Source organism: Suricata suricatta, chromosome X (assembly GCF_006229205.1).
Source record: "Suricata suricatta isolate VVHF042 chromosome X, meerkat_22Aug2017_6uvM2_HiC, whole genome shotgun sequence".
NCBI classification, from domain to species: Eukaryota; Metazoa; Chordata; class Mammalia; order Carnivora; family Herpestidae; genus Suricata; species Suricata suricatta.
Window position 1 is genome coordinate 50,934,107 of NC_043717.1, and position 21,849 is coordinate 50,955,955.

Below are 21,849 nucleotides of genomic sequence, written 5' to 3' on the forward strand. Positions count from 1 at the left end.
GCCTCAGCAATCAGACAACACAAAGGAATAAAAGGCATGCGAATCGGCCAAAAGGAGGTCAAACTTTCACTCTTCATAGATGACCTGACACTATATGAAAAACCCAAAAGTTCCACCAAAAAACTACTAGAACTGATCCATGAATTCAGTGAAGTTGCAGGATATAAAATCAATGCACAGAAATGAGTTGCATCCCTATACACCAATAATGAAACAACAGAAAGAGAAATCAAGGAATCAATCCCATTTACAATTGCAACAAAAACCATAAAATACCTAGGAATAAATGTAAACAAAGAGATGAAAAATCTACACACTGAAAATTATAGAAAGCTTATGATAGAAATTGAAGACACCAAAAAATAGAAAAATATTCCATGCTTATGGGTTGAAAGAACAAATATTGTTAAAATGTCAATACTACCCAAAGCAATCTGCATATTCAATGCAATCCCTATCAAAATAACACCAGCATTCTTCACAGAGCTAGAACAAACAATCCCAAAATTTGTATTGAACCAGAAAAAACCTGAATAGCCAAGGAATCTTAAACAAGAAAACCAAAGCTGGGGGCATCACAATCCCAGACATCAAGATGTATTACAAAACTGTAATCATCAAAACAGTATGGTTCTGGCACAATAACAGACACTCAGATCAATGGAACAGAATGGGCAATGGGTCCAGAAATGGACCCACAAATGTATGGTCAACTAATCTTTGACAAAAGAATAAAGACAGTCTCTTAGCAAATGGTACTGGGAAATCAGGACATGCAGAAAAATGAGCCTGGACCGCTTTCTTACAACATACACAGAACTAAACTTTAAAAGAATGAAAGACCTAAACATTAAACAGGAATCCATCAAAATCCTCGAGGAGAAAGCAAGCAGAAACCTCTTTGACCTCAGCCACAGTAACTTCTTATTCAACACGTCCCCAGAGGCAAGGGAAACAAAAGCAAAAATGAACTATTGGGACCTCATCAAAATAAAAATCTTCTGCACAGCAAAGGAAACAATCAGCAAAACTAAAAGGCAACTGAAAGAATGGGAGAAGATATTTGCAAATGACATATCAGACAAAGTGTTAGTATCCAAAATCTATAAAGAACTTATCAAACTCAGCACCTGAAAAACAAATAATCCAATGAAGAAATGGACAAAAGACATGAATAGACACTTCTCCAAAGAAGACATCCAGATGGGCAACCAGCACATGAAAAACTGCTGAACATCACTCATCATCAGGGAAATAAAAATCAAAACTACAATGAGATACCACCTCATACCTGTCAGACTGGCTAACATTAACAACTGAGGCCGCAACAGATGTTGGCGAGGATGCAGAGAAAGAGGATCTCTTTTGCACTGCTGGTGGGAATGAAAACTGGGGCAGCCACTCTGGAAAACAGTATGGAGGTTCCTCAAAAAATTAAAAGTAGAACTACCCTATGACCCAGCAAGTGCACTACTAGGTATTTATCCATGGGATACAGGCATGCTGTTTCAAAGGGGCACATCCACTCCAATGTTTATAGCACCACTATCGACAATAGCCACATAAACAAGATGTGGTGTATGGTACTTGCTGCTTCCGGGCAAGGGCAGGGCACACGGGCGTTCTTGCCAAATTATTCAAAAAGAATAAGTAAAAACTCAGAAAACACTTTTTGAACGTGCACTTTGTTAGATGTAAATCATACCTCAACAAAGAAAACTTTATTTTAAAAGTGCATAAAGTGCTGGAAGCCCAGCAAGATGGTGAAGTAGGGAGCTCCGTACTTTTTCGCCAGCCCGAATCTCTAAAACCAGGAAGGACTGAAGCCATAAGACACTGAACCGCAAGAATCTGGGAGGAAAAGAGACAGAGTCTGCTAAGAAGACAACCTCATAAGTGCGTGATTGCAAACTGGGGAAGATAAAAGGAGAAAGAGCCCCCTTCCGAGGAGAGCCGCAGAGAGATGAGGGGAAGAGAAAGAGCGGCTGAAACTGCTATAAACTGTCTAGGGAGAAGAGAAAAACCTCAGCCCGGGTCCATCTATAATCGCGGGGCATTCAGCAAGAGATTTTTTTCTCTACCTGGGGCGCCTTTCTTGGGCTAGGTGACCTGATCCCAGGCAGCGCCAGGAGAAATTGCTCCCCTACTCCCCCTACTTGATCCCCAGCTAAGAAGCCGTCTGGCCTGTGGGTGTACATTTTGGGAGGCATCTTCAAAATGCACGGACTAAAATCTGGAAATGAGGCAGGGCTTGAGAAATACAACTCAGCCCACCTTGGCTACGCCTGTGGCACAGGGAGATCAGACCCAAAAGAGTAAATTGCAGTGCTTGGGTCGAGAAAAGACTGGGGTGCCACCATTTTTCTCCCACCAACCACCAAGGTGGGGTTTCTGGGAGCGGCCCAAAGGACCGCATGGGAGGCAAGATCTGCCTACACCAAACCATGCCCATCCACACTGGAGAGCTGCTTTTTTTTTTTTTTTTTTTTTTTTTTTTTACCAGAGCCTGGGGCAAGACCAACATTGATGCATTGCTGTGATTAACTCTAGATCAATTCTTGGTATTCAGACATATCTTCCCATATCTCATTCTTATCTTTTCCCTCCACTTGACTGGGCACTCTGGTCATTGGTTTGCTTAAACAGTCACATTTAATCCATTCTGTTGATGCATATTCTATGCATAAATTGCTACCTTTTTTCTCTCTATCTATGGAATAAATAGACTATATAGATTCTTTGGGTAATATTATCTTCGGGTTTTTTTCTCCTCGCCTCCAACTATATTCGCCTCTTTCTCTCTCTAAATTAAGCCTTTTAGTCTCTCTGCCTGGTCAATGCTAAACTTCACTTCCTCCCCACCCCTGTTACTTCTCTCTTTGTATAAGCCTTTCCATCAGCACTGCATCCACCCTGCTCTTTATTTATAGCTGGGATTTCTGGTTTTGTGCTTTTAGACTGTCCTTTGTCTTTTGTTGTTTTTGTACCCACCCCCAATTTTTTTCTTTTCCCTTATGGTTTGCTTGTATGTTTGACTTGTCTGTGCATTTGCATGCTTCTGTTCCCTATGTCTTTGTCTGTTTTCCTTTCCAGGACTACCTCAAGAAACAAGCCAAATTACACATAGTGGAGAGTCCCAAATGTCAGTATGAGTAGGTAAATAAAATAACCAAAAGCACAACAAGAGAGACCAAAGGACACCATCAAAAGAACATTTCCTAAATGGACAGCCCTGGATAGTCAATGAGCTTCCTTTAATACAGCAATACTCACAGGTGCAGAGTGCATAACAAGCTTTTAAACTGACAAGAGACAGAAAATTAGCCAAAATGATGAATCAGAAAAACTTTCCTCTAAAGAAATTACAGGAAAAAATCACAGCTACAGAATTGCTCAAAAGAGATATAAGCAACATAACGGAGCAAGAATTTAGACAAATTGTCATAAAATTAATCACTGGGCCTGAAAAAGGCATGGAAGACATCAGAGGAACTATTGCTATAAAGGCTATGGACCTTAAAAATAGCTGTAACAAATTAAATGCTATAAATGAGGTACATAATAAAATGGAGGCAGCCACTGCACAGATTCAAGAGGCAGAGAGGAGTATAGGTGAATTAGATAGAAGACACAATGATAGGAAAAGAGGAAGCCAAGAAAAAGATAAATAAACTGATCCAGGAGCACAAAAGGAGAATTCGAGAACTGAGTGAGATAATCAAACAGAACAATATCTGTATCATAGGAATTCCTGAAGAAAAAGAAATAGAGAAAGACACTAAAGGGGTATTGGAACAAATTATAAGCAGGAACTTCCCCAACCTGGGGAAGGAAATAGACATTGAAATCCAAGACGCACAGAGAACTCCCCTCAGATGTAACTTGAATCAACCTTTGGCACGACATCTCATAGTGAAACTGGAAAAATATAAGGATAAAGAGAGAATTCTGAAAGGAACTAGGGATAAAAGGGCCCTAACATACAAAGGGAAACCTATCACAGTAGTTACAGACCTATCTACAGAAACTTGGCAGGACAGAATGGAATGGCAGGAAATCTTCAATGTGATGAACAGAAAAAATATGCCAAGAATCCTTTATCCCGCCTATCATTCAAAATAGAAGGAGAGATAACGGTTTTCCCACATAAACAAAAATTGAAAGCATTCATCACCACCAAACCAGCCCTACAAGAAATCCTAAGAGGGAATCTATGAGGGAAAGGTTGCAAGGAATGCAAGGTACCAGAGACACCACTACAAGCATGAACACTACAGAGAACACAATGACTCTAAACCCATATTTTGCAATAATAACTCTGAATGTAAATGGACTAAATGCTCCAGTCAAAAGACATAGGGTAGCAGAATTGATTTAAAAAAATCCATCTATTTGCTGTCTACAAGAGACTCATTTTAGAGCTGAATACACCTTAAGATTGAAAGTAATGGGATGGAGAAATATCTATCATGCGACTAGAAGTCAAAGAAAGCCAGAGTAGCCATACTTATATCAGACAAACTGGACTTTAAAGTAAAGGCAATAACAAGAGATGAAGAATGGCATTATATAATAATTATATGGCATCTCCATCAGAAAGAGCTAACAATTATAAAAATCTATGTGCCGAATTTGGGAGCACCCAAATACATAAAACAATTAACCACAAACAGAAACAATCTTATTGATAATAATGTGCTAATTGCAAGGGATTTTAATTCTCCACTTACAGCAATGGATAGACCAACTAGACAGAAAGTCACTAAGAAAACAATGGACCTGAATGACACATTGGAACAGATGGATTTGACAGATCTATTTAGAACTCTATATCCGGAGGCTATGGAATTCACTTTCTTCTTGAGTGCACATGGTACATTCTTCAAGATAGACCACATACCTGGTCATAAAGCAGCCTTCAATAAATATAAATGAATTGAGATCATACCATACACATTTTCAGATCACAATGCTATGAAACATGAAATCAATCACAGGAAAATGTCTGGAAAACATCCAAAAACATGGACGTTAAAACCAGCCTACTAAAGAACGATTAGGCCAATCAGGCAATTAGAGAAGAAATTAAGAAATATATGTAAACAAATGAAAATGAAAATACAACAATCCAAACTCTTTTGAATGCAGCAAAGCAGTCTTTAGAGGAAAATACATTGCAATGCCAGCCTATTTCAAGAAACTAGAAAAAGCACAAATAAAAAAAAAATCTAACAGCACACCTAAAGGAACTAGAAGGAGAGCATCAAGAGCACCCCAAACCCAGTAGAAGAAGAGAAATAATAAAGATCAGGGCAGAAATAAACAACAAAGAATCAAAAAAAAAAAAAAAACAGTTGAGCACACAATGAAACCAAGAGTTGGTTTTTTGAAAAAATAAACAAAATTGATAAACCTCTAGCCAGGCTTCTCAAAAAGAAAAGAGAAAGCACCCAAATAGACAATATCACAAATGAAAATTATAACCAATCCCTCAGAAATACAAGCAATTACCAGGGAATCCTATTAAAAAATATATGCCAACAAACTGGATAACCTACAAGAAATTGACAAATTCCTAAACACACATGCACTACCAAAATTCAAATGGGAGGAGATAGAAAACCTGAAAAGACACATACCCAGTGAAGAAATTGAATCAGTTATCAAAAATCTCCCAATGAATAGGAGCCCTGGGCCAGATAGCTTCCTGGGGAATTTTACCAAACATTTAAAGCAGAGTTGATACACACTCTTCTCAAGCCTTTCCAAAAAATAGAAATAGAAGGAAAACTTCCAGACTCATTCTACAAAGCTAGCATCACTTTGATTCCAAAACAAGACAGAGACCCCACAAAAAAAGAGTACTACAGGCTAATTCCCTTGATGAATACAGATGCAAAAATACTCAACAAGATACTAGCAAATCGAAGTCAACAGCAAATAAGAATTATCCACCATGATCAAGTGGGATTCATTTCTGGGTTACAGGGCTCGTTCAATATTTGTAAACCCATCAATGTGATATATCATGCTATCAAAAGAAAAGATAAAAACCATATGATCCTGTTGATAGATACAGGAAAAGCATTTGACAAAATACAGCATCCTTTCTTAATAAAAACCCTCGAGAATGTCGGGATAGAAGGAACTTACTTAAACATCATAAAAGCCATTTATGAAAAGCCCACAGCTAATATCATCCTCAATGGAGAAAAACTGAGAGGTTTCCCCCTGAGATCAGGAACACGACAGGGATGTCCACTCTTACCACTGTTGTTTAACATAGTTCTGGAAGTCCTAGCATCAGCAATCAGACAACAAAAGGCAATAAAAGGCATCAGAATCAGCAAAGATGAAGTCAAACTTTCACTTTTCACAGATGACATGATACTCTACAATGAAAACCCAACAGACTCCACCAGAAGTCTATTAAAACTGACCCATGAAATCGTTTGCATTTTTATACACTAATAATGAAGCATCAAAAAGAAAAATCAAGAAACTGGTCCCATTCACAATTGCAAGAAAAACCATAAAATACCTAGGAATAAATCTAACCAAAGATGTAAAAGATCTATATGATGAAAACCATAGAAAACTTATGAAAGAAATTGAAGAAGACACCAAGAAATGGAAAAATATTCCATGCTCATGGATTGGAAGAATAAATTTAATAAAAGAATTGTTAAAATGTCATTATTACCCAAAGCAATCTACACATTTAATACAATCTCAATCAAAATTGCACCACCGTTTTTCACAAAGCTATAAAAAACTCTCCTAAAATTCGTATTGAACCACAAAAGACCCTGAATAGCCAAAATAGTATTGAAGAAGAAAACTAAAACAGGATGCATCACAATCCCAGACTTTAGCCTCAACTACAAAGCTGTAGTCATCAAGACAATATGGTATTGGCACAAAAACAGACACATAGACCAATGGAATAGAATAGAGAACCCAGAATTGGACCCACAAATGTATGGCCAATTAATCTTTGACAAAGCAGGAAAGAGTATCCAATGGAAAAAGGACTGCCTCTTCAGCAGGTGGTGCTGGGAAAACTGGACAGCAACATGCAGAAGAATGAAACTAGACCACTCTCTTACACCATACACAAAAATAAACTCAAAATGGATGAGAGACCTGAATGTGAGACAGGAAACCATAAAAACCCTAGAGAAGAAAGCAGGAAATAACCTCCTTGACCTCAACCGCAGCAAATTTCTACTCGACACATCCCCAAAGGCAGGGAAATCAAGAGCAAAAGTGAACTATTGGGACCTCATAAAGATAAAAAGCTTCTGCTCTGCAAAGGAAACAATCAAGAAAACTAACAGGCAACTGACAGAATGGGAAAAGATAGTTGCAAATGGCATATTGGATAAAGGGCTAGTATCCAAAATCTACAAGGAACTCACCAAACCCCACACACAAAAAAACGAATAATCCAGTGAAGAAATGGGCAGAAGACATGAACAGACACTTCTCCAAAGAGAACATCCAGATGGCCAACAGACATATGAAATGATGCTCAGTGTCACACATCATCAGGGAAAGACAAATCAAAACCACACTGAGATACCACCTCACACTGGTCAGAGTGGCTAAAATGAACAAATATCAAGAGACTTTGGATGCTCTTGTGGATATGGAGAACCAGGCACCCTCCTGCACTGTTGGTGGGAATGTAAACTGGTGCAGAGCTACTCTGAAAAACAATGTTGAGGATCTTCAAAAAACTACCAGTAGAACTCCCCTATGACTCAGCAATAGCACTGCTAGGGATTTACCCAGGGGATACAGAACTGCTGATGCATAGGGGCACATATACCCCAATGTTCATAGCAGCCCTTTCAACGATAGCCAAATCATGGAAAGAGCCTAAATGTCCATCACCTGATGAATGGATCAAGAAGATGTGGTGTATCTATACAGTGGAATACTACATGGCAATGAGAAAGAATGAAATCTGGCCATTCATAGCAATGTGGATGAACCTTGAGGGTGTCATGCTAAGTGAAATAAGTCAGGCAGAGAAGGACACATACCATATGTTTTTACTCATAAGTGTAACAGGAGAAACTTAACAGAGGACTATGGGGGAGGGGGAGGGGGAAATATAATTGGGGAGAGAGAAGGGGGAAAACCATCAGAGGCTCTTGAACAGTAAGAACAATCTGAGGAATGATGTGGGAGTGGGAGAGAGGAAGGGTGTTTATGGGCATGGAGAAGGGCAGTTGTTGGGATTAGCACTGGGTGTTACATGGAATCCAACCTGACAATAAACTATTTTAAAAAGTAATTAATTAATTAATTAATTAAAAAATAATAAAAGTGTGTGAAGTATAAAAAAGAAGATGTGTTGTATATATATACAATGGAGTATTACTTGGCAATCAAAAAGAATGGAATCTTACCATTTGCAACTATGTTGATGAACTAGAGGTTATTATGCTAAGGGAAATTAGAGGAAGACAAATATCATATGACTCCACTCATATGAAGAATCAAAGATACAAAACAGGTAAACATAAGGGAAAGGAAGCAAAAATAATATAAAAACCAGAAAAAGGACAAAACATAAGAGACTCTTGAATACAGAGAACAAACAGGGTTGCTGGAGGAGTTGTGGGAGGGGAGATGGGCTAATTGGGTAAGGGGCTTAAAGGAATGTACTCCTGAAATCATTGTTGTACTATATGCTAACTAACTTGGATGTAAATTTAAAAATAAATAAATTTTTAAAAATGGAAATTATAATAAATGTCGAAAGCTCACCTGGCTTTGACAAGGATACCCTCTGCTCCTAACACAAGTCCAAAGATGACTTTCCTTCTTATGAGGTAGATTTGGGAACACTAATTACAGCTACTAAACAATGAATAAGCATGTTATATTTATTGGGAATAGAGATGCTGAGATAAAGAAAAGTGGCGCGCGCGCGCGCGCGAGAGAGAGAGAGAGAGAGAGAGAAAGAAAGGCATCTGGGTGGCTCAGTCGCTTAAGTGTCTGACTTTGGCTCAGGTCATGATCTCATGCTTTGTGGGTTCAAGCCCTGCATCAGACTCTGTGCTGACAGCTCAGAGCCTTCAGCCTGCTTCAGATTCTGTCTCTGGCTCTCTCTGCCCCTTCCCTGCTGATGCTCTGTCTCTAAATTAAATAAACACTTTTTTAAAGTTTAAAAAAAGAGATAGAAAGAAAAAGTGGTGCCTGCCCTCTAGCTTGAATAGTGGCAGTACACACAAAATAATGACAGTATAAAAAAAAATGCTAGCATAGAAGCATGAACAAGGTGCTGTGAGAGCACAGAGAAAGAATATGTACCTCTCCCTGGGGGAGTAACGAACCACATCTCGCGGGGGAGGGAGAAAAACAGGGCTGCCTGGGTGACTCAGTAGGTTAAGCATCTCTCCGACACTTGATTTTAGCTCAGGTCTGGATCTCCCAGTTCGTGAGTTAAAGCCCTGTGTCAGGCTCTGCACTGACAGTGCCAAGCCTGCTGGGGATCCTCTCTCTGCCCCTCCCACGCTCGCTCGCCCTCTCGCTCCCTCGCTTTCTCTCTCTCAAAATAAATAAGCATTAAAAATAAAGAAAAGGGGTGCCTAGGTAACCCAGTTGGTTGGGCATCGACTTTGGCTCAGACCATGCTCTCATGGCTCTTGAGTTCGATTCCCCGCATAGAGCTCTGTGCTGACAGCTCAGGGCCGGGAGCCTGTTTCAGAATCTGCATCTCCCTCTCTCTCTGCCCTTCCCCTGCTCACAGTCTGTCCCTCCCTTCTTCAAGAATTAATAGACATAAAAACAGAAAGAAAGAAGAATAATATTTAACCTGGACTTTGAAGAATAGGGGGGAAACATTATAGCAAAGGGAACAGCATATTTAAATCCCTCAGAAGCATGAGAAAACATGCCATGTTTGGTGGAACAGCAAGTAGGCTAGTGATGTACTATAGGCCATGTGTGTGGTGGGGAGTAGCACCCAGTTGTAATGTTCTCCAATGAGTGAGCACTGAGAGAACACACTTGCTAGCAACAATAGAAGGCAATTGTCTAGGCTAGAAGCCCTGTAATTACAATTCATAGAATGCAATGCCTCTGGCAGAGACTCGGATCACTGCTCAGCACTGCTACCTTGTATATGGGCCATTATTGGAAGGAGAACGCACATAGGCCCTAAACATTTATTTTGGCTAAAAGTGATTTAGAAGCCATTTAATACAGATTTCCTTGGACACAATGAATAGGCACATGCCTGAAGAGGTAAATTGAGTTGTTCATTTAATTTCCATCCTTAATAGAATTTTCCCCTCCTACAACTAACGCATTCATGCTCATTCTCTGTCTCTCCCTCTCCCTCTCTTTCTCCTCATCCCTCTCTCTCTCCTTCCCCTCCCTCTCTCACTTTCACTCACTTGCTTTGATTTGTTCTTTCAACAATTTGGTTTTCACTAAAAGGTTAGGGAAATGCCCCTTACATAAAGTTTAGCCTTGAAAAGAATGAGATTACTCTTCCATCTAAGACTGCACAAGATAACTTTCTTTTTTTAACATTTATTTATTTTTGAGAGAGAGAGAGAGAGACAGAGTATGAACTGGGGAGGGGTAGAGAGAGAGTGAGACACAGAATCCAAAGCAGGCTCCAGGCTCTAAACTGTCAGCACAGAGCCTGGCTCAAACTCATGAACTGCAAGATCATGACCTGAGCTGAAGTCGGATGCTTAAACAACTCAGCCACCAGTCACCCGGGATAATTTTCTAAGTACAGAAGTCTCTGGGCTTTTGTGTCATGAAGTTTCCTGTTGAAGTTAGGAAACCTGGAGAAGGAATTCAACCCTCTAAAAGCATCCTCTCATCCAGAGGTCATTTTGCACATGCTCCTCTCTGGGCCAAATTTCTGGAAGTCATGCAAGTGTGAGAACCACACGTGCCTAAACCTGGTTACAGAGGAGCAAAGAGGACCAGCTGCAGAACTAGATCCCAGCAGGAGCTTTTTCGCAAATGCCTTCCAACATTTTCATAAGCGAACATCCTCTGTTTACGCTGCAACCATTATTCTCCTTGACTAGAGGAGTTTCTGGCTGTAATTTTTCCAAAATTACATTGGCAATCACAGGAGATTCACAGTCTTGACACTGAAGTTTGTACTACCCACAGAACACCCTCTAGTTTGAAAATCAGTTAGGCCTGGAAATTCTTGGACTTCGAACAGTCTAATATGCACCTTCCTCTGTGTCTATGCCACCTAGAGAACAATGATGGAGAACAAACCTTATAGCCAGTCAGGGAAGTTTCCTGACTGCCAGGGTTAAGTAAGTCTTCCTTATGGAACCTCACTCTTGGGAGGAAATTTAGAGAAATCATCAAGGCCAAGCTCTTCATTTCACCAATGGAGAAACTAAGGCTCAGGGAGAGGAAGGGATTTGCCCAAAGTGTGTCTGTGGCAGAGCTGGGGCTTACAGCCTTATCTCCTGACTACAGATTTTGTGTCTTTCCACTGCACTAGCTGGAATTGAAACTTGGGCACTGAATAAGCCTGACTTGGAAGCTGTCCAGATCTGAAGGAAGATGGCTTTCCCGTTTAGCATCTTGAAATTGGCTAATCTGGAAACTGGGCAGATCCAATCTTTTACTGCTTCTACTATGTGCAGGGAAAATGCTAAAACTCCTTCCTGCCTCTAGGTCTTTAAGGCTTCAGAGACTCTCCATGGGAGAGAAGCTCTCTGGACCTTCCTTCCTTTCCTCCCTGGGGATGGAGCCCCACAATGACCCCATTGTTTCATTCCAAATGCAGATGTGGTTAGACATGGACAACTGGCTTCTTGAATGGCATTGCCATGGGGATTGAGTTTCTTGAAAATGCAGTGTTATTGTTAAAGGAGGGCCTGATAAACCAGGTCAGGATTCTCCTGCCTAAGACTCTGGGGAGTAAGAAGTCAGAGTTATAAGGAGATGCTTACGTGAGACTTAACAGGGTTATATTTAAAACTAAGAAAGTACCACAGGTGGAGATACTGTCATAGAGTCTCTGACCAAAGCCCTGTATTCCTAGAATTTCCACAAAATTGTGAGACAGTTGTGAAGGGAAGAAAACACCCCCCCTCTAGCTACCTGCAGTGAGTGAATTGGGCTGCACAGAGCAGAGAAAGAAAATAGGACTTGCAGGTTTTGGTTCAAGACCACATTATGACTCAGTCAAATAGCTACATCCTGGTGGGAATGTTGGAAGGACTGGAATATGAAATAGAAGAAGGGCCAGGATTGTTCTGAAAAGATAGTGAGGAGGAAAAGGGGAGAAGCTGGTGGGTTCGACTAATAATACATTCTAGAATAAGGCCTCTGAGGAAAGATGCTGGGAAGCTAGATTATGCAGTCTGTAAAAATGGAGATTGATAGGTGACTTAATGTCTTTAAGAATATGAGGATGAATATGTGTATGATGGTAACTATTCTTCTTTATCTACACAAAGAACAGAATAAGAGCTTAAGCTGCCACAGGAGGAATTTCAGCAAAATATACGGAAGAACTTCCTAACAATGAGGGTGTGATAAACACTGGAACATGTAACCAAGGGAGTTTGCAGAATTGCCTTTCCCAAAGATCTTTAAAAATAGGGTCTAGAGAGGTCAGCTAAAAAAGCAAAACCTGCCAGCTGCCTCCTTAGCTTTTTCTACTCTCTACCTCCCCTTCTTTCCTTTAATCTCCCTCTCTCTCTCCCTCTCTTCCTCCCTCCTTCCTTTCTTCTCTCCCCATGTCCCCCACCTCTCATCTCCCAAACTCCTTTTCATTCCCAGCTACCACCACCTTTATACCAACCCCTAGTTCCTATACATCCTGACTTCTCTAGGAAACCATCCTGGAGTTGATATTATTCCCAAGGTCAGGCCATCCTAGCTCCCTCTTCTCATCTGCATCAAGTCCACCAAACTGGGCAGTAAACATAAATGCCACACTCTTTATAGCCCAATTCTCAATTCTAAAAAATGACCCACAAGTCTGGCCACTTGGTAATTCTAATCTTTTGGACTCAGCTAAAATGTAACCTGTTATTTGAAGCCTCCTGTGACCTCTTAAGAATCTTATCTACTCATTTTGCCACTATTATAGTACTTATAGTATCCTGTGACTGTGTCTGTTTCCCAGTAGACTGAACTCCTTAAGGGTCATTTATTTCTATAACCTCAAACCAGTTCTGTAAATAATTTTTCATGAAAGGGGGTAGGGAGTGTGTGTGTGTGTGTGTGTGTGTGTGTGTGTGTGTGTTATGTAATAAAGGTGTTAACTTCTTTAACAGCAAGAATTCCCAGAGGTCTGACCTTGTTTCCTTAGACGTCTGTAGAACTCCTGGCAGTACATTATCAGTCAATAACTACAAATTGAACACTAAATCTTATGTTTTAGGAAAGAAGACAGGACCTCCTGGGCCCAATGGCCCTCCAGGACCTCCGGGACCTCCAGGACCCCAAGGACCCCCAGGAATTCCTGGAATTCCTGGAATTCCAGGAACAACTGTTATGGGACCACCTGGCCCTCCAGGTCCTCCTGGTCCTCAAGGACCCCCTGGCCTCCAGGGACCTTCCGGTGAGTTCCTCTGTCTCTTCACCTGCCCCTAGGCTCCTTGCAAGAACTTTAAAAGAGCAGGAGTGGGCGATCCCTAGAGCAGTTTCAGATGGTGGTGATGGCTTTGGTGAGCAATAAGAAAAGCAGGTCTCCTAGCTCCAAGGAGAGCTAGGAATTTAAGAAGGCAGGAGGGCCTGACCTACTCTAACTTCTTGTGGATACCAACCTGTCAAGGACAAGCCACCTGTTCATAATCCCCCCCTGACTCTAGGCCTTCCTCTAGTGAGCAAGTAAGCTCATATGTACTAGAGTTCTAGTGGGGGATGGATTTCGTCTGCTCTGATTTCCAGCATCTAGCACCACATGCAGATGTCTGATTAGAAACAGTCTATGGAGAGGAATGCTGGGAATTAGAAAAAATGACAAGTCCTAGAACAGTCTCATCCCATGAACTCTGAAGTGTCTTTCCCATAGAGGTAGACAAATAGTCACTAGTGGCCAAGGAGTTGGAAACTTACAAGTCCCTCTGGCTGTGGAAGAAGCAAATGCAATCACTGTGACTGAGGAACCAAGTGCTTCTTGCACTACATCCTTACTCTACCACATTGCTCATTCAAATAGCATCTAATCTTTTTGCATCTTTCCCCTTGGGCCCACAAGGGCATCTAAAAGGTATAGATGCCAGTCCAAATCTGCCTGATTGGAATTGACAGGAGTCGGACTTCCAGGGCTTAGGTCAGTTGTTATTTCCTCATCCTGCTCCTTCTTGTATCTTGGGGTTTTAAAGAAATGGACTCTCTACACAACTGATTTCTCTAGGCCCCAAAATTCTGAGTCTTTGATGCATAGTTCAAGTGGGGCTAATCAGTGTTACTGTGACCACAAGAGATGGAGGTAGAGGGGTTTTTTTCTTATCCAATCTTTCCATAGATACTGAGCATTTTCTACATACAAGAGATAGATTGATAAGTAGTCCCTGCTCCCATGGAGTTTATGTCCTAGAAGAGGAGAGATGTGATTAAAGAAGCAAGATATTTACCAATGGCAATGCTGTCTGTGAGGAAAATTAAAGAAAAGAAGCAAAAGACTAAAGAAGCATTCAGCGTTGTCTCAGGGTCACGCAGTGGCAGGACTGCTCTCTCATCTGTCTTTACGCGTGCTCAGTGAGGCTTGCCTTGGGCCAGCATTAGCAAGAGGCCAGTTTTCTTGCTGGAGTTTCAGCCCTCCAAAGAGGCAGGTCAGGGATAAACAACAGAAGGAAGTGGTATCCTCCCCCATCCCTGGGCCTGGCTGCCCAAGCAAGTCTCACTGCAACTGGCTGCCTAGGAGAGGGGAAAGAGAAGTAGAAGGAGCATGCCCTCTGATTGTCCTCTCCTATTTTGCAGGTGCTGCTGATAAAGCTGGACCTCGAGAAAACCAGGTTGGCTGGGAATTGCTCCTTTCCGGGGGAGAAGGGAAGGCCACAGGCTAGAACCACCTTAGCGTTTGCTGCCTATTAAATTTGCTGAGGCTTTGTTTTGTGAGGATAAACTAAGGGAACTGAGTCTTGCCACAGCCATTCCGCCCCCGGCCCCCACAACTGCACAGAAGACAGAGGGTCACCATATCCAAGCTCATCAGTCCACTGAAATGAGATGTCAGTCAGGACTATCTACCTGAGCCTCCAACTTCCCAGCCACCCCAGACACCTTGTCTGCGCTCAGGCACTCAGACCGCCTAGGATTAGGAACTTGAAAATCAGCCAACCAGCTTCAAGCCAAACCCAGCCTGGGCTTCTGCCTTAAAGGCTTGAAGGGCTCCTCCCTTGTCTTTTAAGCTTCCTAATCTTTGTCTATTGGCAAGTTCTGCTGCCTTGCCTTGTCTCATCTCAGCCTCCCTCACTACAGCTGTTTGGCCATAGTTATAAACCTACACAGCTGCACAGTGCTTGATGGCTTGCAGGGAATTTTATATCCATCACCTTATTTGATCTTCAGACATCCCTATGAGAGAGGCCAGACAGAGATTCTTTAAAATCCCCATTTTACATATAGTTAGGGAAATGAGGCTCAGAGGCATTCCATTCCACTGAGGTCACATAGCTAGGAAGTGGCAGAGCTACAAATCATATTACTCACTAGCAGAGATGTGGTCACTGGCATCCCAAGACAGGAGAAACAGATCAGAATTGGGATATGAAAGAGTAGAAGTCAAAGGTGAAAACATGGAAACTGGTGGCTAAGCAAGAAGCCATTTCTCTCAGTGACTACTCTCTCGATCCTTCTTATCCTCCCAGCCAGCCGTGGTGCATCTGCAGGGCCAAGGGTCAGCAATTCAAGTCAAGAATGGTAAGAGTCCAAATAGGTTCTCTCCCTAGGAGGAGCTTCTCCTCTTCCTTACCCCTAGCCTTCAGATAATCACCAGCCTAGCTCCTCTTGGACCCCTAAGTACCCGAGGCGGTAGGGGGCCATTCTGTACGCCATGTGCCCTCTACTGGCCATCCTGGGTAATTGCTTGCACCGAGACCCGTGGCTAAATTCCATTTAGAATCACCGAGGAGGAAGCTGAAAGGGACTTGAGACATCATCGAGCCTGGGAATTCCTGGGAGAAGCAGGTTGTATCAGTCAGCATGGGGATATGTGTAGTTTGATCAACATTTTCCCAATACAAACTAGAGAAAGTAAAACTACAGAAAAGTAAATTCTTCTTGTCTGATGGGTCTCCACAGAAAATGGGTGGAGGGAGTGTTTCTCGGGGTGAGGGGGGGGCATGTTAGACTCTCCACAGAGTATGAGATGCTTATATCTATAAAAAGGGGAAACAGGCTTAAGGAAGTTACAAAAACTGATTTAATGTAACCCCCGCATTTAAAAGATGGGGAACCAGAGTCCCAGAGAGATTGGATAATACCATTCTAAATCATACTGCCTTATATATGTATGGTACTTTAGAATTTTCAACATGCTTTCTTTGTCTTTCATGTTACGTGATCCTCACAACAACCCTGTGACGTTGTTGTGTTAGCTCCTTTGTGCAGAGGCAGAAACTGAAGCTTAGAGAGGTTAATTAGCTGGCCCAAGCTTTCAGCTGCGCGTAAGGGCTGAGGTTTACAACTCTGTCCATCTGATTCTTTCCACTGCATTATGCTACTTCGGTGATATGTGTACACTCCTCTGAATGACTAGGTTCATTTTCTCCTCCAAAGAGACATGAACATTCATTAACAAACAGCACGTTGAAATAATGTCCATTCCCCAGGGTGCACAAAGCCTAAAATGCATGAACCCTCAGGAGCCTTGGGAAGCAGCAAGCCAACCAAGATGCCAGATGCTTACAGAGCTTGCAGTGGAAGGGAGGGGCTCTGAGTGCAGAAACAGTAAGCGAAGGTTAAGAAACCTGCTGCATGGGGATAGCTCCTAAGAGCCCAGCCAGTTCTGAACTGGCTGTGCTGAGCTTCCTTAATGATTGGGCTTAGCTGCATCCTGAACTGCCACCTGGATGCCTGGAATTTAATAGCCTCAAAAGTGTAAGTAGGAACAGAATAGTAGCAAAACCCAAACAGTCCTGCTGTGACCAGGTGCCTGGGGCCCTGGGGCCTTGGATGGGCCATAATCACCATCTGTCCAGGAAGGAGTGAGACAGGGAAGAAATAGATTTGTCTGGGTGGACGGGTGGCCTCTGTGCTTATTCTCTGCCAGAAGCTACAGATATTGCTCCCACTACCACACAAGAAGACTGGTTCCAGCCCCACTGGGCCAATCCCTAATAGTAGTTTATGCTGATCTTCAGTTCTACCACAACTGGAAGGGGAGAGGCAGGGGTGGAAGGGCATCATGCAGAGCAGTCATTTGAAGGGGCAGAGCCAGGGCTCTCTTCCTAACTCCTATCCCACCTACTGTCACCTCAAGGGAGGATGACTGTCTATTCCAGAAGGCCAGTTTCCTCACACCTCAGAGAGGCAGGCTTCCTGAGACTAGCCGAACATGGACATTTAAAACATCATTTCTTGGGTGAAGAATGGCAGTTTTGAGGGGGAAAGACCCCTATGGGCTTGGACTCCCTCCTCTGGTGGTAGGAAGGAACATCCCTCTCTGTACATGATTGAAAGGGAAGCTTGTCCTCTGCCCTCACATACAGGCTCTCACTGTCCAGCAAACGTGGTAGGACTCTCCCTGTGCCCCAACTGGGGTTGGGCTGACCAACAGATGCTTTACCAGGGGTGCCTCAGGTCCCAGACACCCTCACCATCCTTTTGGCTTGTTCTAGTGCTGCTTGGTGGGCTGTCCCTCACTCTCATAAAGATCCACCTCTCCTATAGGGTATTATTACTGGTGGTCACCCATCCCAGCTGGCATGAAATCTGACTCACCTCTGATCCCTAAGGTTCTCCAGGTAGACAATTCCTTGGGCTGAGTGGTTTCCTGGGGAGGGGGTCAAGGAAGCCTTCCAAAAAGGAGTGGGAATGAAGGAGCTATAAAAAGGAATCTTTTAAGGGGAAGGACAATACCCACGAACCTGTAAGAGAGAAGAGGGATTCAGGAGCTATGGCTAAAGAAATAGAATGGAATAATAAGACCTAGCCTGCCACTCAGTGTCTGAATTTTGCCTGTGCAGGTCCCAGAACAACAAAGAAAATAGGGCAGCATGCCCACACTCTTCTTACCCCCACCCCCAATTCCAGCCAGAAGATGTTAAAGACCCTTCCAGATGGAGGGGTCAGGAAAGGAGAAAAGGAGACAGACAAGTGGACTCCAAGGGCCTGAGGCAGGCCTGGCAGCTGCTTCACAAACAGAATGCTTTGTCTGCTTCCAAATGCTGTTCTTAAAGCTTGGCCTCCTGGGCTACCCAGGTTGCACTGGGATGGGGGTGGGGGGTGCTGCTTGATATTTCTTGTTTCTATTGCCCTGATTATACTGACATGTACTGAGTGACTGCCCTTCTCTCATACTGAGATCTTTCAGGTGGAGTGCTCAATGACTGGTCTCGCATCACTATGAACCCCAAGGTGTTTAAGCTACATCCCCGCAGCGGGGAGCTGGAGGTACTGGTGGACGGCACCTACTTCATCTATAGTCAGGTAGAAGTGAGTACGGTCTCAGGCCTAACTCTTCTTACATCCAGAATGCAGATCCGATGCAGGCCACATAGGGACACTATGGAGTCAGCCAAGACCAGCCAATTTCTTGCTTTCTAGGGTGACTGGAGGGGGGACACTACACTGGGAGAGAGTTAAAAGGAGGGGGAAGAGAAGGGCCCTGTTTTGGTTGGGATTTTTTGCCCCCTAGCCAGATATCCTTGAAAAACTGAAAAGAGGCCCTTCCCACACCCTGCCATCTGATTCCCTCCTGCGCAGCCACAGGCCCTTGTTTCCCAACCGAGCTGTTTGGTTCTATTGCCAAACTTGATCTCTGTCTCAGTGTATTCTTTGAAAGTCAGTTGCAGGGCTACTGAGCACATCCCCCGCACCCCCAACATGGCCAGCTTTACAATAAATAGTGCTCCTGCAGACTTTCTCTCTACCTGGAAACCATTTTTGATGGTCTTTCCTTCCTCTTTCTCCCATTTGCTTGTCTAATTTTCTGTTTCTCTGTCATTCCCTCCTCCTGCCTGCCATCATTCTCCCAGCCCCTTTTACTCCCAGTTTCTGCCCCTGTCCTGCCCCTGGCCTATTCTCCACATCTGCCAGTGCCCATCCACTTCCCATGCCTGTTGTTTGCCTCCACTGGGGTGGCTCCTCCAAGCTAGAGGTAGATGAGTCCTGAGGTTGGGGCTTCTGTGGTATGGGCAGCAATAGGCAGATGGACAGAAGGACTATGGAGCCAACAGAAGGGTCTCATGGACAGTGGCCAGAGAAAATGGATTAACAAGCGCTTGCTAAGCCTACCAAGCATCCTGGCACAGCCTGGGTCCTGACCCAGGAAATTATATGGCACCAAATACATAACTCCTTCCTGAAGAGCCTATGGAGGGAGCAACCTTTCATAAAATTATTTAGGATGACAGATGAGGGTCCCAATCCCTAGGGGACACATAGGTATAATCCCAATGTCCTGTAGGCCATTTCTCCTAAACTCCGTTGGCAGCGGGAGAAGAGGACTCATAGCTTGCGCTGGGGTATTTTCTGGGCCTATAATAGAACTGGGAGTGGCCTCAGGCCTTGAACACCCTAACAACTGGGGAAATTCCCCTTGACACCAGGCCTTTGAACATAGGTTAGCACTTCCTCCAGGCCACAAAGTAAAGTTGGGGCCTGGGTTTTGTCCTTCCAAATTTTTGATCTCATTTGTGGTGGATAGCACTCCATCTCTCCGGATGTTTTCTTAATCATCAGAGGGCCAAGGGGCAACTGCCAGAGCCAGTGAGAAAAATTTAGCTACAGGGGAGGGGGCACTACAAGTTGAGTTAACTGCCATCCTTAAAGAGCCTAAGGAATGGCAGGTTGTTACTCTGCCCTCTCTGGGAATCAGCAACTTCTAAGTCCAGCCACAAATAGTCCTTGGGGCTTGGATTTGGCAGTTAATTTGTATTTATTTGTCTGTAGCACCAACTGAGCACCTAATGTGTGCAGAGCACTGTGCTTCATGCCAGGGCTGAGGAGGGCAGAGGGCAGTGGAGGGGCCAGGGGGAGGCAGAGGGGTGAGAATGGCATGGTTCCTACCGGTTACAGCCGGTATGCTATTGAAAAAAGATTTGCTCAGCCACTCGAGCCTCATGGAGTGGGGGAAGCACCATGTACAAGCCCATCATCTTGCCTTTCCTGTTGACCAACTAAGAAGCCCTCAGCAGCACTGCCCCCTTCACAAGCTGTGCTTGCAGCTCATCTGAGACGGTCCTGTCTGTTCATCACAGGGAAGGGCCCCACCCTCTCTTTACTCTCTCCCCCAATCCCTTCTTGTTGCCTCTCACCCAGGTATACTACATCAACTTCACTGACTTTGCCAGCTATGAGGTGGTGGTGGATGAGAAGCCCTTCCTTCAGTGTACCCGCAGCATCGAGACAGGCAAGACCAACTACAACACTTGTTACACCGCAGGCGTCTGCCTCCTCAAAGCCCGGCAGAAGATTGCCGTGAAGATGGTGCATGCCGACATCTCTATCAATATGAGCAAGCACACCACCTTCTTTGGGGCCATCAGGCTGGGCGAGGCCCCTGCATCCTAGATCCCCCCCCCCCACCCTTTGTTTTACCCCTGCTCATGCTCCCACCCCAGGTTTGGGAGCCAGGACTCCCAGAACCTCTACGTGCCACTGTGGAATGAGGTATATGGGTGTTGCAGCCACAGAGACAAATACCCAGTGCTATTTATTCCCCAGAGACTCCAGGATGACAAGGCCTGCTTGACTTTCCAGAATGACCTTGAGTTAACAGGACAGTTAATGGAACCCCGGAGCCCAGAGTTTGGATGAAGCAGGACCTTCTTCCTTGGCTCCATGTTCACTGGCTTCCAGCATGACTGTTCATCCTCAAGGCCCCTGTTGTCAAAGTTATTGTTTCTTGCACTAAAGTGGGGTTCCAAGGGTAGCAGGCAAGAGAAAGCAAAAGTGTACTCCAGACCATAGGGGCAAACTTCTGGCTCTAAGGGGCGGCTGTTCCTCTCTTGGGCTGGGCTATGGGAAGGGGTGGGGCAAGAGGGGAGTGTTGAAGCCAGAGCAAGGAGAGGAAGGGCAGGTGCTTGTGGCAGAGGCCGAAGGAGAAACCTGCCAAACAGGGCATCCTCAGCAGTGGGAGCATCCTTGCTGCTCTGTGCCACTGCCTGCCAGAGGGTGAGAGCACTCTTCCCGCTCAGGCAGAGAGCCATTTTGCAGCAGCTCACCGGGCTTTGGGAACAGGAGGTTTGCTCTTGGAGCAGTCACAGAAAATGGCCAGAAGCCTGCTTGCATAAGAACCTGAAAGCATGCTTGGGGCCACACGTCTTTTACTTTGTTTACAGCTACACTCCATTCTCAGAAAAATCTCTGGGTCCCTTTCCAATTGCCCTCTTTCCTAGCCTGACCAGAACTCCCGTCTTTTTTCTCCACAGAGCCTACCTCTGTCTGAGACAGGTGCCTAATCTGGGACCTGTGCTTATGCGAGTCTGGGATACTCTTTAGATTACATGGGCACAACGAGACTTTTCCATTTATTAAGCAACACAAATGTTCATCTAGTCAAGTTGTGTCTGGGAGCAATAGGTTGGACTGGATGACCTCCAGGAGTCCCTTCAAATTTTAATGTTTAGGCAACTTCCATGATATTCTATGAAAATTCTCAAATCCTAGCATGCCCCTGGGCATCAGCCAGGCAGAACTTTTCTGCCTGGCCCCAAA

The 21,849-nt window shown here is 43.9% G+C and overlaps 1 protein-coding gene across 6 annotated transcripts in view; it reads left to right on the forward strand.

Moving 5' to 3' along the window:
• EDA (ectodysplasin A) overlaps positions 1–21,111 on the forward strand; it is a 477,575-nt gene extending 456,464 nt beyond the window's left edge. For 2 of the 6 annotated variants that reach the window (XM_029930026.1, XM_029930027.1), the window contains 5 exons: positions 13,403–13,582; positions 14,947–14,981; positions 15,837–15,888; positions 18,494–18,624; positions 20,452–21,111. In XM_029930026.1, the coding sequence (XP_029785886.1) occupies positions 13,403–13,582; positions 14,947–14,981; positions 15,837–15,888; positions 18,494–18,624; positions 20,452–20,703 (650 nt within the window). In that variant the 3' untranslated portion in view covers positions 20,704–21,111. The remainder of the gene's footprint in view (positions 1–13,402; positions 13,583–14,946; positions 14,982–15,836; positions 15,889–18,493; positions 18,625–20,451) is intronic. The other 4 variants (XM_029930031.1, XM_029930032.1, XM_029930028.1 and 1 more) reach the window with 3 other exon arrangements.
• The last annotated feature ends 738 nt before the right edge of the window (positions 21,112–21,849 follow it).